Source organism: Molothrus ater, chromosome 5 (genome assembly GCF_012460135.2).
Source record: "Molothrus ater isolate BHLD 08-10-18 breed brown headed cowbird chromosome 5, BPBGC_Mater_1.1, whole genome shotgun sequence".
Taxonomy (NCBI): domain Eukaryota; kingdom Metazoa; phylum Chordata; class Aves; order Passeriformes; family Icteridae; genus Molothrus; species Molothrus ater.
In genome coordinates, this window is record NC_050482.2 from 49441185 (window position 1) to 49456632 (window position 15448).

General features: G+C 49.7%; 1 protein-coding gene across 1 annotated transcript in view; it reads left to right on the forward strand.

Annotated features, from left to right (window-relative positions):
* Positions 1-15236, forward strand: part of MRTFA (myocardin related transcription factor A) — a 49033-nt gene extending 33797 nt beyond the window's left edge. Inside the window, 13 exon segments of the mRNA XM_036401738.2 lie at positions 33-88; positions 1663-1738; positions 2407-2568; positions 3998-4173; positions 4631-4786; positions 5289-5539; positions 5895-6066; positions 6208-7069; positions 7072-7298; positions 8415-8537; positions 10339-10515; positions 10896-10956; positions 11394-15236. Of these exon segments, the coding sequence (XP_036257631.1) occupies positions 33-88; positions 1663-1738; positions 2407-2568; positions 3998-4173; positions 4631-4786; positions 5289-5539; positions 5895-6066; positions 6208-7069; positions 7072-7298; positions 8415-8537; positions 10339-10515; positions 10896-10956; positions 11394-11893 (2999 nt within the window). The 3' untranslated portion in view covers positions 11894-15236.
* Positions 15237-15448: the final 212 nt, after the last annotated feature.

Consider the following 15448-nt stretch of genomic DNA (forward strand, 5'->3'; position numbering starts at 1 on the left):
ATTCATTCTCTAAATGCTTTTCCTCTCCACAGCTCTGAAAAGTCCAGCTGCATTTCATGAACAAAGAAAGAGTTTGGAGCGTGCCAGGGTAAGATGCAATATAATCTTTAGTGTTTTGGGGAAGTCAGGAATTGTATGTCTTGTGTTTTGGGCATCCTGTAGCTGTTAATGAGATGCAGAAGGGAAGTGTTCATATTCTGGATGTCATACAGCTCTCTGGAGTCAGAGGTGTATTAGATGGGGTGTTCTGCAGCTTGCACGTGGTGCTGGTTAACCCTCAGTGAACTAGTTATGCCTAAAGCCCATTGAAAATGGTGCCTGGATTTTCCCTAGAGTCATCTTTCTGAAAGTGGCTGACACTCTTCTTCCCCACTGTCCAGGCAGTTGACATTTTTATTTTTATGATGTTTGTTTTGCCCTTAAATGCTATTAAATGCTCTTATCACGTGGAGCTCAGTTCCACCTTTGAGGAAAGTTTCTCTGTTACCTGCACATGCAATTTTTACCTAGGAGACTAGAAAAATTGAAAATTGAATAGAGAGGATCCCCCCCCCCAAAAATCTTGACTGAAATCACAAACTTCTGGCTCTACAGAAAGAGGAAGCCAGGCATCATACTTCATGTGCCACCTTTTCTAACTGGGAGTTTCTTGGTAATTTCTGTTCCTCAAAAGGCCTCTGGGGATATTTTTTTCTGATTAGCCTACAGTGGAATGAAACTTGTTATGACTAAGTTTTGTTTTAAAAGTGAAAGCAACATAAGTAAAAAAAAAATAACAGCTGTGATTAAGAACTGTAAGGGAAGCCATTTAAACTGTGGAAGGATTGCAACAGGGGACTTTGCCTTAAGACCAGTGACCAGAGGGCTTTTGCTTAATTCTCTTTTTTTTCCTAAAACCTTACTAAGTTAATATTTTTATGTGGGCAGCTGAGCAACCATGGTGCAGTTTTCTGACTGACTTTAATACTTATTTTCTCTGAAGGCCCATCCTGATGTCCAGTACTTACCAGTCTATTACCTGCTGCTTCCAGATTCCCACTCCTCAGCAGTGTAAAGAGTAATGTGTTCAGCCTGTCAGGGTCATCTCTGTCCATTGCTCCATAGCACTTTCTGCTGCTAAAAGCAGCTCTGGAAGTGAAATAAGCCTTGTCACAGCATTTAGATTCTGCCTCTCAAGGGACTGCATGGGGTTTTTAGCTTAACAAATAACATATCTTTAATCAAATTAAAAAGTATGCCCAAACCACAAGTCAGCCCTGAATGCCAACAGTACATGAAAGTGTGTTCTGTGGACAGTGGACCCAGTGCATTTATCTCTCACATAAAAAGAAATCTCATGGATGTTTCCCTGAGACAAGTTAGTGGTGGTGCATACAACAGGAAAAGAGGACTTCAGCTCCTGAGGAAGTGCTTCCCAGTTTCTGTTCTGTGGGGCAGCATTGCACAATTGGCTGAGGTAATTATAATAGAAGGTCATCTTTAGAGTAAGCTCATTTTCTGGGTGGCCTGGGACAGGAGATGGGGCCCTTCTCCGTTTTGTGCTTATTTAGATCTCAGTAACTGCTAGAGATGGTTGTTTGTTTTCATTGTGCTGTTCTAGAGTCCCTCACTCCTGTGTGCAATCAGCTGAAGGGGGTTCTTGTTTGTCTGTTTTTGCTGCAGACAGAGGACTATCTGAAACGCAAAATCCGCTCCCGGCCCGAGAGATCAGAGCTGGTTAGGATGCACATTCTGGAAGGTATGGCAAGTGCTGAACGTGAAAACATCAACAGTAAACTTTATTGTAACTACCTTTTTAACAGCTCTCTGCTTTGCCTCTGACCTCCAAAGCTTCCTTCCACTTGGGAACAGGCAGAAGATCATGCCTGTTACATGATTCCTTGAGAGGGATTCAACTCTGCTTGCTCAGAATTATTCTCAGAAAATTCTGTTGTGTGAATTCAAATTGTGCAGTTTTGTATGGGTGAGCAACAATGAAATAGAATGACCATAGATTGCTCTTCTGCTAAGGGAAGACACTGTAAAATGTCCAAGAGGGATTGAGGCAGATTTGATCTGATTAATAACAAACCTCAGCTTTAGTGAGGGAGTGCTATGCTGCTGCTGAGCACCAAGCTTGTGGCACAACCAGGGGGAAAGGTTGAATGAGAATTGGGTGACATCAGTTTGAGAGCAGTGAATTTGTCAAAAGGGCTGCTGTAGTTTTATCTTTATAACCTAAATATACATAACATCTATCATATCTTTGTCGTACATAGTTACCTGTTGTTATCTATCAACTATTTTTCTGTACAGTTACCTACTGTTATCTACAGTTGCCTTTCTGAATAGAATTAAAATACTGCTGAAGGGCATGGGTTGACCATTGTTGGATTGATGCCATTTTATTTACTTTGCCCCAAACAGAGACCTCAGCTGAACCCTCCTTGCAGGCTAAGCAGCTGAAGCTGAAGAGAGCCAGACTGGCAGATGACCTCAATGAGAAGATAGCACAGAGGCCAGGGCCCATGGAGCTGGTGGAGAAGAACATCTTGCCTGTAGAATCGAGCCTGAAGGAAGCTATTATTGGTAAGATCAGAGGAGGATCCTTGTGGAGGGCATTTCCCACATGTGGCTGTGGTTACCTATTAATTCACCTGCATGTCTAAGAGAGTGTAACCCCATGGCTGGTCTCATTTTCCTGGCCCAGAATCACAGGCTTTCAGCCCAAGGATTCAGAAAAGATAGCCCTCTGGCCCAGATAATGCTATGGAGACATTAAATTATAGGGAATGTGGACATTCCAGAATAATATGAAAGCAGTTGTATACCCTAAAGACTTGAAAGGCTGTTAAAGATTGTATTCCCTAGATTGTCTCCTTAAAATCCCTCTCTCAGTATAACATGTCAACAATGTTGGTCAAGGGAGAACCCGCTGACTTAGATCAGGAGGGGAGACAGAATATAAACAGGTGTGATGAAACAAAAGATGTCTGTGAACTCAAAAACTTCAGAGGATTCAAGCCCTTTAAAAATAAACCAGAACAGATGTAAATCATGCCAGTGCCATTCCAAGGGCTGAAAGGAATGCTGAGGAATAGCCTTCCCACTGCCTCAGCAGTGCTCTTTCCTGTCTCCCCAGACTGAGCAGTCTGTGTGTCTGTGGTTATTCATCCCCTCAAACATGCACAGCTACTGTAAAGACAAATGGGACACAACTGTGAGCAAGATGGAATACTTTCCATAAAAAAGGAAAAGGACAGTGTTTGTGAGAGAGCCTGGCTTCACTATTGAACAAGAAGTAGTTGAGGAAGGGTGAACTTGTGAACTGAAGCATAGGAGATGTGGCTTCCTTCTTACAGAGCAAAGTACATCTCTGAATTCCTCTTGATTTTGGGTGAGGCCAAATGACAGTATTCCCCTGCTTAGCAGGATTAATTTGAGAAAATGTAGTCTAAAAAAACTTCGGTATATTACAGGTGTACACTCATTTGAATTTATCTACTGGGCATGTAGATGGACAGACATGCTAATAGCAGCCAGGGCCATCACTTAATCCATAGCCCTTATTGCTTGTAAGACTAGAGGACAGTTTGGGATTCTGTCTTCCAAGACAGAAGAATCCAAGAGATTCTACCTCCTAACATACAGGATGAACACCAAAAAAGCCATTATTCAATCTTACACTGTCCAGTCTTCTTCTTTGGTACCAGATGATAATGAAATAAGCCATGCCACTGAGCTGGGTTTGGGCAGACCTGAGATCTCTTCTTACACTCACTGATCTTGCCTGGCTAGGAAGCAGGGAAATGGTTCACCCCAGTCAACATCACTTTATTGTACTGATAGTGAATGTAAACACTTAAACCTGATCCAGTTTGGACTCTGTTCTCTCATTTTTAGCTGGTGCTTTAAGCACAGCTCTCCATGCCATCATTGTCTTTGTGAAACACTTAGTGTCAAGCCAAGTAATTTCTTATTCCACCTTATAGACCACAATTGATGTTTGTGTTTTCAGTTGGACAGGTGAACTACCCAAAGGTTGCAGACAACTCCTCCTTTGATGAGGACAGCAGTGATGCCCTCTCCCCAGAACAGCCAGCCAGCCATGAGTCCCAAGGCTCTGTCCCATCGCCGATGGACTCCCGGATTTGTGAGCCTCTCCCTAGCACCACTGGCACATCACTAGCTCAGGTGAGAATGTGCAGGCCTCCTGCAGTGCCCTGGAGATTCATGCTGATTTGTGGCAGAGGAGCCTAAAAAGTGAGACTGAGGCTTCCCTTAGAGATACAGTCTGTCAGATTTCACAAGGGGTCTTGGCTCTGTGTAGTGTCAGTTACGTCCTCCTCTGGTTATTCACAAACCCTCATGGTGGTGCCTTGTGGGGAAGTGGGCAGCCATTGCTTGGTGATACAGCCTATGTGCAACTGATCCCAGCAGGAAATGCTGGGAGATACAGCTGTTGGATTTTGATTCCTTTTCTGCCCTAAGAAGTTGTACTGCTTCTCAGGGACAACTAAAGCAGTGCATTAAAGCCATCTGATTAAAAATTTGAAGGCCATGCTCCTTCCTAAGTGAACACTTCCTGCACTCTGTTAAAGTATTTCCCTCCTTTTGTGTGTATTCATTATGCTTTTTTCTGTCCCTGCAGGGTTCATCCCAGTTGCAGATTAGTGCAGACTCCAGTGAAACTCTTTTCCTACCTGAGCAGCCACCTCCACCACTGCCACCTCCACCTCTTCTGCCCCCTAGTCTTACCAATGGAGTGGCTCTTACTGCTGCCAAGCCCCCACCAACACTCATTAAGGTACTATTTTGGCTGATGTCTTTATTGTTGTTGTCTGAAGGAAGATAAGAAGGTTACTTTTAAGCAGGTTTGGAGTTGGAAGTATTAGATTATTAGATGCAAAGGGAGGAAACATTTCTCACTAGTGTCTTCCTCCGACACTAATTGTAACATATTTAATGGGGTTTTCTGTTCCATGGTGTATTCATCTTCTATAAAACGGATGCTGAATGCAAAATGTTTTGAAATGATCAGTGTTATCTGTAATTAGAGTCAATGAGTCTGCACTGGATGAGCAAATGATCTGATGTGCTGGGAAAGGTGACCTGCATTATGGTGCAGCATAAGCTGCTGCCAGTGCGGTGTCTGTAATGTCTCAGTTAGAGAAGCATGGAAAGACCCTGAGGTGAACAAACTAGAAAACTTCAAAATTAAAATCCCAGTGTGTGTTCTGGTTTACATGGAGTATTACATTATATCAGTGTTTCCTTTCTTACTTGCTTCCTCCTTTTTTTCTAAATAGCAAAGCCAGCCCAAGTCTGCTAGTGAGAAGTCTCAGCGCAGTAAAAAAGCCAAGGAGTTGAAGCCGAAAGTCAAGAAGCTAAAGTATCATCAGTATATTCCCCCGGACCAAAAGCAGGACAAGGGAGCTCCTCCCATGGATTCATCCTATGCCAAAATACTGCAGCAACAGCAGCTCTTTCTCCAGCTTCAGATCCTCAACCAGCAGCAGCAGCACTACAACTATCAGACCATCCTGCCAGCCCCACCTAAGTATGGGTCCGCAGTGGCAGGTTTCTTAGCAAGCACTTAGCAGCACTCTTAGCAGAGACCTGGTGTTCTGGGTGTGAGGGGTGGCCTCTGGGTGTCACAGTGTGACACATTCAGCCTTGTAGGTTCCAGAGGGCCTCAGAAAGAGCTGGTGCGAGATGAATTGGACAAAAGCAGCTGAAGGGAGTCAGTTGGCACAGCAAGGAGCATGGATATAGTTGAGAGCATTGGTGTGCTTCAGAGTCTAGGGCAGCACTAGTGACCCAGATGTTTCTGAATGTGTATGTTTGTGGACACTGAGGGCCTCTGGTGTCTTTCTGCTGTGGTTTTGATGTCTGTGTTCTTTCTTTTCCTGCAGGCCTCCAGGAGAGCAGCAGAGTGGTGCCAGTGCCCCTGCTGTACGCAATCTCTCTGCCACAGTCAGCAGCACACCTTCAGTATCTTCTGGTTCAGGTGGGCTGATGAGACAAAACAGTAATGCTGCAGTGGGCAAGCCTGGCCCTCTCCCTGCCAACCTGGATGAGATGAAGGTAAATGTCCTGTGAAGCTGAACAGACCCTTTCTGCCATTGTCATCAGGCAGTACTGAATGATGTTGCTGCTGATATCTAACTGATAGTTGTTCAGTTAGAAGTTCTCTTAATATTGCTCTCTTTTTTCCCCCCTTACCAGGTAGCAGAGCTGAAGCAGGAGCTAAAGCTGAGGGCCTTGCCTGTCTCGGGCACAAAGACGGACCTGATTGAGCGTCTCCGAGCTTACCAAGAGCAGAACGGTGCAGCCGGCCAAACGACCCCCACTCCCAAGCCCAGCACAGCAGCCGTCCTCCCTAAAGCTGCTGAGGTGGTGGTGGCCTTCCCAACTGCCAGGCTGAGCACAGGGCCAGCCCTGGTCACCACTGGCATTGCACCAGCAGAAGTAGTTGTGGCCACAGTTACTGGTGGCGGCGTGATGAAGTTTGGGAGCACAGGCTCAACTCCTCCTGTTTCTCCAACTCCTTCTGAGCGCTCGCAAATGAGTACAGGGGATGAAAACTCGGGCACTGGAGATACCTTTGGAGAGATGGTGACTTCACCTCTGACCCAGCTCACCTTGCAGACATCTCCAGTGCAGTTCTTGGTGAAGGAAGAAAGCTCCAAGTCCGCTTCCTGCAGCATAAATGTGGCACCCAAGTCAGAGTGGTGTGGTGCTGGTAACAGCAGAGATGCAGAAGTTAGGGACAAAGACCAGATGCTGCAGGAGAAGGACAAGCAGATTGAGGAACTCACCCGCATGCTGAAACAGAAGCAGCAGCTGGTGGAGATGCTTAGGCTGCAGCTGGAGCAGGAGAAGCGCTCCCAGCAGTCCCAGCCAGCCCCAACAGCCGCGGGAGAAGGAACAGCCCTCGCCTCCAAGCCAGGAGCGTTAGGCGCCCAGGTCAAGAGTGAAAATGGTTTCCTGAGTTGCCAGTGTGCGAAGCAATCCAGTGGCCAAACAGAGCAGTTCAGCCCTGCACCAAGCGCTAGCCAAATGGACACTTCGAACCCAAGCCCAGTGCCAAAGAAGCCGTGCTGAAGCAGGAGGAGGCGGAGCCGCCGTGCCAGTCCCACAGCCCGCAGCTTATCCTTGGCCAGCAAGGGAGCGCCCTCATCAAGGGCACCCCTCCCCCCACCCTCATCACTGACTCCACAGGGACCCACATTGTCCTCACCGTGACCAAGCAGAGCACCGAGAGGCAGGGCCTCTCTCCCCACGGGATGGCAGGGAGCAGCTGCCCACCCCTGCAGGTAGGCAAGGGTTAGATCCCATCCCTGCTGCGGGCGATTGGGTTCCTCTCTCCTCGTCCCACTCAGGTCACCATAGGATGGCCTCACGGGGTGGAAATTCAGTACAGTAAATACTGAAAGGGCTGAGTTGCTCACTGCAGTGGTTGGTAGATCATGGCTTTGTAAAACAGAGCAGTGTAAGCAGATCTTTGGCAAAAAGACTGGAATTTGACTATGATGAGCTGCGTACGGCAATGCACGATTGGCTCTGTGCATCACAGGCTGTTTAGCATTCTTCCAAACACATGGTTCTGCCTTTTGTCAGGCAGGACCTTGGGCTTGGACTGTAAGGGTTTGTTGCCACAGTTCACTGGTTTTTAACAACTATGCCTGTGGTAGTAAAATGAGCAGAGTGTATTTCACCTCTTGTCCTTAACTGTAGAGATCATAGTTGGAGTGATAGATGGGTCATCTTATCTACCAAGAGGTGAAATCAGACCCTGGGAGCAGTCTGTTTGCTTTTTGGCTGCTCTTTGTTTTAATGCATGTCAGTATTTCAGTGTTAACAGAGTCTTTCATCAGAGATGATTTACGAATCCCCTGCTGGCATGAACTCAGCACTTAACAGAAGTGTTCCGAGTGTTCCTTCCAGGAAGGGATAAATATGCCCAAGTTTGATGGCATAAGTCAAACCTCAGCACCTTCCATGACATCAAAGATAATTTTCATTCTCTGCTGATACATTTCTTGCACTTTCTGCAGAGCAACTGGCAGTGTCTGCCATTAGTGACAGGCACTGAGCAGGCTACGTTTGCTGCATAGCAGGTGAGACGTCGGCAGCAGAGAATCTCACCTGAGCTCCACACCGCTCCTCCACAAGGGCACAGCTCCTGTCAGGTCTGGCAGTCTTCAAGGCATGTCATGGGTAGCCCAGGGATTTAGGCTGGTACTACCTCCTCCCTTAGGACTCTCAATCGCATCTGGTCTGATTTCTCTGCACAGGGAAAGAGAAGGATGGAATTTAATAAAGAATAAAGAGTGGGGAAAAACAAACTTATAAATCCTGTAAGAAGCCTAAGCCCTGTGTCAGTGTCACGTCTGGGGAATAACCTGTTATGGATACCCTTTTCTTTCCAGAGCGTACAATCATCACCCGCTAAAACTTCCAGCCAACTGCCGTGTCAGGTACCTGCAAACACCCCTCAGCATCCCACACAACAGCAGCAGCAGCAGCAGCCCAGAGGACCAAACCAATCTAAGGTAGCTCCCTGCCTGCTCCCTTTTCTCCCTTGGTTTTCTTTGCCTGCTGCCAGCGTTTGTACCCACAGGCAGTGGGTACAAATGTACCACATTCCAGTGGGTGTTGTCTGTGGAGTAAAAACAACGAGGGGCTGGAGTGGGCAGCCTTGATTCACAGGAGTATTCCAGATTCTTGAAGGACTGCTGCTGAACAGAAGAGGTGGCTGCTGCATAGAGAGAGGGTGGTGTGGACAGTGTGGCTGCTGCTGGAGGGGCATGTGAGCTCAGAGGGGTAAAAGGGCTGTGACCTTTTAGTCTCTGCTACTGCTGAGCATGCTGTCATTTCCATTCCCCTGCCCTGAGCATGCCAGTTAATCACCACTTTGTGAAGTGTTATACGGCTTCAGGAAAGAGAGCACCTCTGCCTTTAACCCTCTCCAGGTGCTGGCTGTAAAGAGGCTATGCTCTACATCTCAACCCTTTCTAGCCTGCTTAGCTGTCTCTCTAAACTGTAATTAAGATAAGGTACAGAAAGATGATTAAGAGTTTTTATGAGCTTGGAGGATCATTTCTGAGTCAGTTCCTGGAAAGGGTATGAAGACAGAAGTGATTTCTAGCATATTTAGAGTGAGAAATGTACTTTGCAAAGGGTCAGTGCCTTGGTTTGCTTTGAGACCTTGGAGAAAGTGGAGAAGGTAAATAAAGGCACCTTTTTCCTTGGAGTTCCTTAGCCTTTGTGCTGCAGAGGTGTCTGTACTGACTTTTCCAATCCTTTTGCCTCCCTGTGGGGTCAGAAGCCAGGTCTCCAGGTGGTCACAGGGCAGCTGGCCTACACCAAGTTGTCTTTCTCAGCACCTCCAAACCTGCAGCCTTTCTTCCCCAATGGTTTCCATAAGCAGTTGCTGAGAATTGGTACTTCTGGTAAAACCAGCCCACCCAGTGTGTCAAAAAAGGTGCCCTCCCAGCACATCCCATGGCCTGTGCCATGGTTTCCAGCCCTTCTCAGGAAGAGTGGACCCCAGCAGAGCTGCTCTGGGGTCACTTCTCTACCTGTGGGTCACAGAACAGATGAGCAGCTTTCCAGGGAAAACAGGATAGGCAAAGGCATCAATATGTACACGTGTTGGAAGTGGCATTCAGCTGCTGCCCAGGGTTTGCTGCTCTAGGGGAGCAAGTTTCTGTGTGGGTCATGCAGAACTGCTGTAGAGAGAAAGGCCTGATCCTCCTTCTTATGGGCAGTTATTTGCTGATTCATCTGGTAAAGCTGAGTCATGAGCACCACTTCCTGCAACACTTGGGGTTTCCTTTGGAGCTCTGGTGCTGCTGAGTGCTGTGGTGCTCTCTGCCCACCAGCAGGCTGTGAAACTTGCTGCTAAGTGAAGCTGGCTTGTGACTCCAAAGCAGGCACTGTAGAGGGAGGTGGGTAGGCCCTGGATATATTGCACAGAGTAGGCTGAACACACAAGGGAAATGCCCTTTCCCTCCAAAGTGCTGCAGGAATCCCCTGGTTGGATAGATGAGGCTCTCCCCGTCCAGGAGAAGTGAGGAGGTGGTTTGTGGTGTGGCCTCTTTAGCATTGGAAAAATCAACTAAAGATTTCCAGCTGTGAGTCAAGGGGAAATTTGTCTTCTTCCCCTGCAGTCAGGGCATAGTGCACAGAGTCCAGGGAAGGAGGCAGGCTGCTGTGGGCAGAGCAGTGCAGACTGCTGTGCCGTGCTCCGAGGGAGAGGTGATGATCTCTCAAAGCAGCTGTGAGACAGGAGTTGATGTAGACTTTTCCCTGATTTGCATTCATTCCCTCTTCTCCCTTCATTCTAAACAGTCCTCATCACAGCCTGGCTCTCCTGCTGCCCCTTCCCCCTCCCAGATGGACCTGGAGCAGCAACAGCACACGCCGCTTTTTGGAACTCCTCCACCTCCTCTTCCGGCTCCCTCGGTCCCAATGAAAGAGCCACCACCAGGCTATGAAGAGGCCATGAAGCAACAGCCAAAGGCCCAGGTGAGAGTTGTTGTTCTCCCTGGTTTCCTTGGAGAGCAGAGGAAAAGTTGCCATTGTGAATTTACTTAGTTTCTTGATGTGGGCCAGTGATAGGGAATGGAGACACAACTGCACCTTTCTCATTGAACTTCCTCTGGAGGGTTTGGGCTGAACCCAGGTAAAAAATCCCAAGCCATTCACTGCCATTGCTGACCATACTTTCCGAGCCAGTTACAGCCTGGGTTACAGAGGACTCTGGTGCCATGTCATGGTGTGCTCACTCTTGGTAGAAAACAGCCCCATCCCTGGGGCAAGGGAGGAGAGCCAGCAGCCAAGGGTGTTGCTGGAGGTGGAAGTTCCCTTGCTGAATAGGAAGCTAATCCTACACTTGCTTTCCCCAGGAGAACGGCTGTTCCAGCCAGCAGATGGACGACCTGTTTGATATCCTCATCGAAAGTGGAGGTAAGGAGACAAAGCCAGCATTTCCCACCGTCCCTGGGTCTGACTCTGGGGATTGCAGAGCACCGAGGGGAGAGTCTGTTATGGCCTCACTCTCTTCTCCAGTGTCCCTTCCAGTGCCTTTAGCACTGGCAGCAGTCATTAAGGCACTGAGGGAGATGTCACTCAGACCTTAATAAGATTCTGTGATTCTTGATAGCTCTGCTGCATCAGAGTCAGGCACATCGCTTCTGACATACTGGACAGAGATGGGATTCTGGGGAGGTGGGCTGAAAACTCCCCATAGTGAGGCAAGCACGGGCACAGGGATGTTTCCTCATCCCAGCTGGTGGTCAGTGATGGCTTTGTCTGGGGGGTGTCTGTGGCCCTGGTGGGTGGGAAGGACCCTTCTGGTGTTCAGCCAGACTTTTCCTTACCTGGCCTGTTTGTTCCCTCTCCAGAGATTTCTGCTGACTTCAAGGATCAGTCGTCCCCAGCTGGGAAAGAGGCGCCCGTGGCCCCGGCGTGTTCCCCAGTGCCCAGCAGCCAGCACTCCTCGGAGCTGGCGGTGCCGGTGTCCCTGGGGCAGCCGGTGCTGCCGGGCCGCCTGGAGGACTTCCTGGAGAGCAGCACCGGCCTCCCGCTGCTGACGGCGGGCCACGACGGGCCGGAGCCCCTGTCCCTCATTGATGACCTCCACAGTGAGATGCTGAGCAGCTCGGCCATCCTGGACCACCCGCCTTCACCCATGGACACCTCGGAATTGCACTTTGCTCACGAGCCGTCTGGGGGCATAGCCCTGGATCTGGCTGAGGCTAACTTGGACAGCATGGACTGGCTGGAGCTGCCAGGGGGTTCTGTCATGAGCCTGGCTCCCCTGAGCACCACGGCTCCCAGCCTCTTTTCCACAGACTTTCTTGATGGACATGATCTGCAGCTGCACTGGGATTCTTGCTTGTAATTCTGTGAGCAGAGACTGAAGGGGATGGGAGTGGGAGGGCACAGGCATGCAGAGGGAAGAGGCCAGTCAATCAAAAAAAAAGAAAAAGAAAGAGCTCCTAGTATTTGTACTCCTCCCCTAACAGTGTCCTTCCTGTGTGAAGCCAGCAGTGGGCCAGGCCAGGGCAGGGAGATCGGCTGCTGGGGGGGGGAAAGGGGCAGGAGGAGCTGTGGAGCTGGTGGCCTCCTGCCCACTCCACACAGCCTGGCCCAGCTGGGGTGAGAGCAGAGCCAGCAGCCCGTTTCTCCAGGCAGGAGCAATGGCAGCACATTGTTCCTCACGTGGGACAGAGCATGACTGGGCCTGAGCTGTTTCCAGAAGCAGCACTCTGCGCCTTCCTGGGATTGGCAGATAAAGGGGGTTGTGCTGCCCCAACACGGTTGGTCTTAACGGTTGTGGAAATGGATTCTACCTCTGGAGCAGGACACAAAGGCAGGAGGGCTGGCTGGGGCCCAGAGCAGCTGCCTTCTGCACCACCTGCCATCTCTCAGGGGAGGGTCTGATCTGCCGCAGGGCTGGGAGGAGCTGGGCAGAACAGGCACCTCTCTAAATGTAGCCAAAGGGAACCAGGGCTCCCCACCAACCTGCTAATGTCTAAGCTGGTTTCCCAAATATTGCTGAGCTTGGCAGAGGCCTGCCCGCTACCGTCACTCACTTTGGGCTGCAAAACAGGTTTTTAAGGTGCTAAAATCAGGTCCTTATACGTTAAAACTGCTGTCGGGCACAGCCCATTGTCCCCAGCTCCCACGGCACTCGTGACATCCCCAGGTGAGCAGGGCACTCAGCCTGGGCAGGGACCCGGGCAGTCAGCCTGGCGTGTCCTGGGGAGCGGGTGAGGGGCACAGCTGGCAATCAGTAACATATCATTGGGGGCCATGTGCAATCTGTCTCTGCCTTCACTGTGTTGGTGCCTCACTGTAACACGTGCCCCAGTGGAAAGCAGCAGCTGGGAATGGATGTTGAACCCCATAGGCAAGGAAGGGGAAGTGGGACTGCAAGAGTGGTGTTGTGTGGCACAGCGCAGGTCCTGGCTCAGTGACTGTGAGGGCCCCTTTCTGGGGAGGAGCCTGAAAGCAAGTATTGGGCAGCTGAACTCTGCTCTTCCCTCCCTCCAGTCCCACAGAGTAAAAGGCAAAAGTAAATGGCTGCTTACTTTGAGTTGGTGCCCTGTGTCCCTGTGGGGCCCCAGGCTGGTGCCTTGGGGCAACTGCAGGCTGAGGAGCGGGTGTACAAGTCCCCGGGACCTCAGAGCCACAACAGTGCAATTCCTTGGGCAGGGCTCTGTGGTGGAGCACCAGGCCTGTGGCTCACTCTTACGCTGTTACTTTAGAATTCCTGGGTCAGTAACTCACACAGCCACACTGAGCAGATGGGACATGGCTTACATGGATGTGGCCACCTCGCCACAAGGCTGTCCCTGCTTTGGTCCCTGAGCTGGGTCCAGGCTGCTCATGCTGAGTGAGGTGGGGGAAGCTGTGGCTTCTGAAGTCACCCAGACTGAAGTACTGACCTGCTCAGGCAATGGAAGGATCAACTGCCATCCTTCTCAGTATCTCCTTGAGGATGCTGTTCCCACCTTTCCCCCACTGTGGGCTGGAAGAACTTCCTGCTGGGGAGGGGTAGCTGTGAGCCCCATGCTTCTTCCCTGCAACTTTGGTACCTGGTCCTCTTCCACAGGGAGAGGCTGTGCCAAAGGGGTGCTGGTACCTCTGCTCCATGGTGAGGCAGGTAAATGCCAACCCTGCACAATGTGCTCTCCCTCAGCCACTGAACTGGCAGCTGGGTGGGGTCATGCCTGTTTGCAGCTGGGAGATACTCCTGCTTTCCTGAGCCCTTTGCTTGTTAACTGCATGGGGAGCCACTTTCCTAATCATTAGCAGGGGGAGCCTGCTGGCAGCTTCCTTTCTTTCCCCTCCTCTCTCTTCTGGCCCTGAGCTGTAAGCAAGTTGGAGCCTCTTATCTGCCTCCCTCAGTGTCCGGGTTGGGGAGGACACCACTCCCCCCTCCCCTTCCCCACAGGCTTTCTATTCCTCAAACTAGTGTCACACCCTAAAAATCAGAATAAAAGAGTCTGGTGAGCACCCCCTTTATCCTCCTGAGCCTTCCCTGAATTCTTTTCCTGGCACAGCCCAGGTGCTCACCGGGAGCAGTGAGTACTTAGCAATCACTTTAAGGAGCTTTCACCAGCTCTGCCCAGCTGTGGGGGCAGAAGGCAAGGAGTTTCTAAGGAGGAATGTATGGGGGGAGTGGGAGGATCTCTGAGATGCTAGGGGCAAAATGTGAGGCTGCCTGTTTGTCAGACTCAAGCAAAATCAGGTTCTTCAGCCCATAGTTGCAGTAGCCCCCACAAAAACCAGCTGTGTGATTTCTTTGGTACAAATAATTACAATTCTACAGCTATTAAATAAAGAAGGAAATTATCAATAAAGTGCAATGAGTTCCTAGAGGAAGGTGGGAGACTCCAGCTGCAGTCCTGGCCTGACCCAGCCCTGGTTCCTTGCCCTGAGCCAGGTACTCCAGTGATTGGCAGAGAGATGCCAATGCCTGATAGCAGTGTAGCCCTTCCCAGAGATTGCTGGTGGAAGGCTGAGCTCCCTTTCACTTTCACCCATCCACCATCAGGTGTGAAACTGTAGGAATTTAATGACCCTGACTTTGCCCAGCATACTTGCATTGGCTGAAGAGCTTCAAGGAGCCCAGAGGATGCAGAACCATGAGCCTCATGTCCTGAGGAGCCCGGCTGACCTGTGGGAGCCCCTCTGCACAAGGGGCTTCTGCCAGGAGAGTGAGTGCTAACCCCATGCCTGTGGGCAGAGGGGAAGGTGGTGCCTCAGCCCTGAAAATGTTAGAAAGTCTTTTCCCCAAGCAGTGCCCAGAGCAGGCTTGCCCAGTTCTCTCTCTGCTTTCTTACTATTATTTCTTTGAATAATAGTTCAATAGTTCTTTGTTGGAAGAGGTATTCCCCTGGACATACTTTTTTGCACCCATTGGGAAAAACAAAGTCTGATGTTCTGCCTCTACCTTGAATGTAATCCTGAATCTTTCTGCTGTAACCACTACTTGTTTGTAATGTGTATTTGACTAGCACGCACTCTCCCTTCCACTATGCAGCCACTGGCGAGGGGTGATCAGCACCATCACAGTCGGATGGTGCTGGGGCATCGGATCCGGAGCGAGTATTCAACTGGAAAAGGATAAAAGTGACAAGTTAATGGGGGAGAGAATGGATCTTTAAATTGAATTATTTTTTCAGTTACAAATATTTGAAGAAAAAAAATCCATTTTATTAAAAAAATTCCAAACAGCCATGTTCTCAAGAACTTCTCTGCTGTGCTGGTGGGAGGGCTTGGGGCCATTCTGCCTTTTTCAGCTAAGGGTGGGTGATCCCTCTGTGTCTTTCTCAAACCTGAAAAAAGCAGCTTCAGTGGTGGTGGCTCATCCTTCTCAGCTGCAGAGAGATTCCCTCAGTGTATGGAAATTACCTATCCTGCAACCAGAGGCAGGTTTTACCAGGGA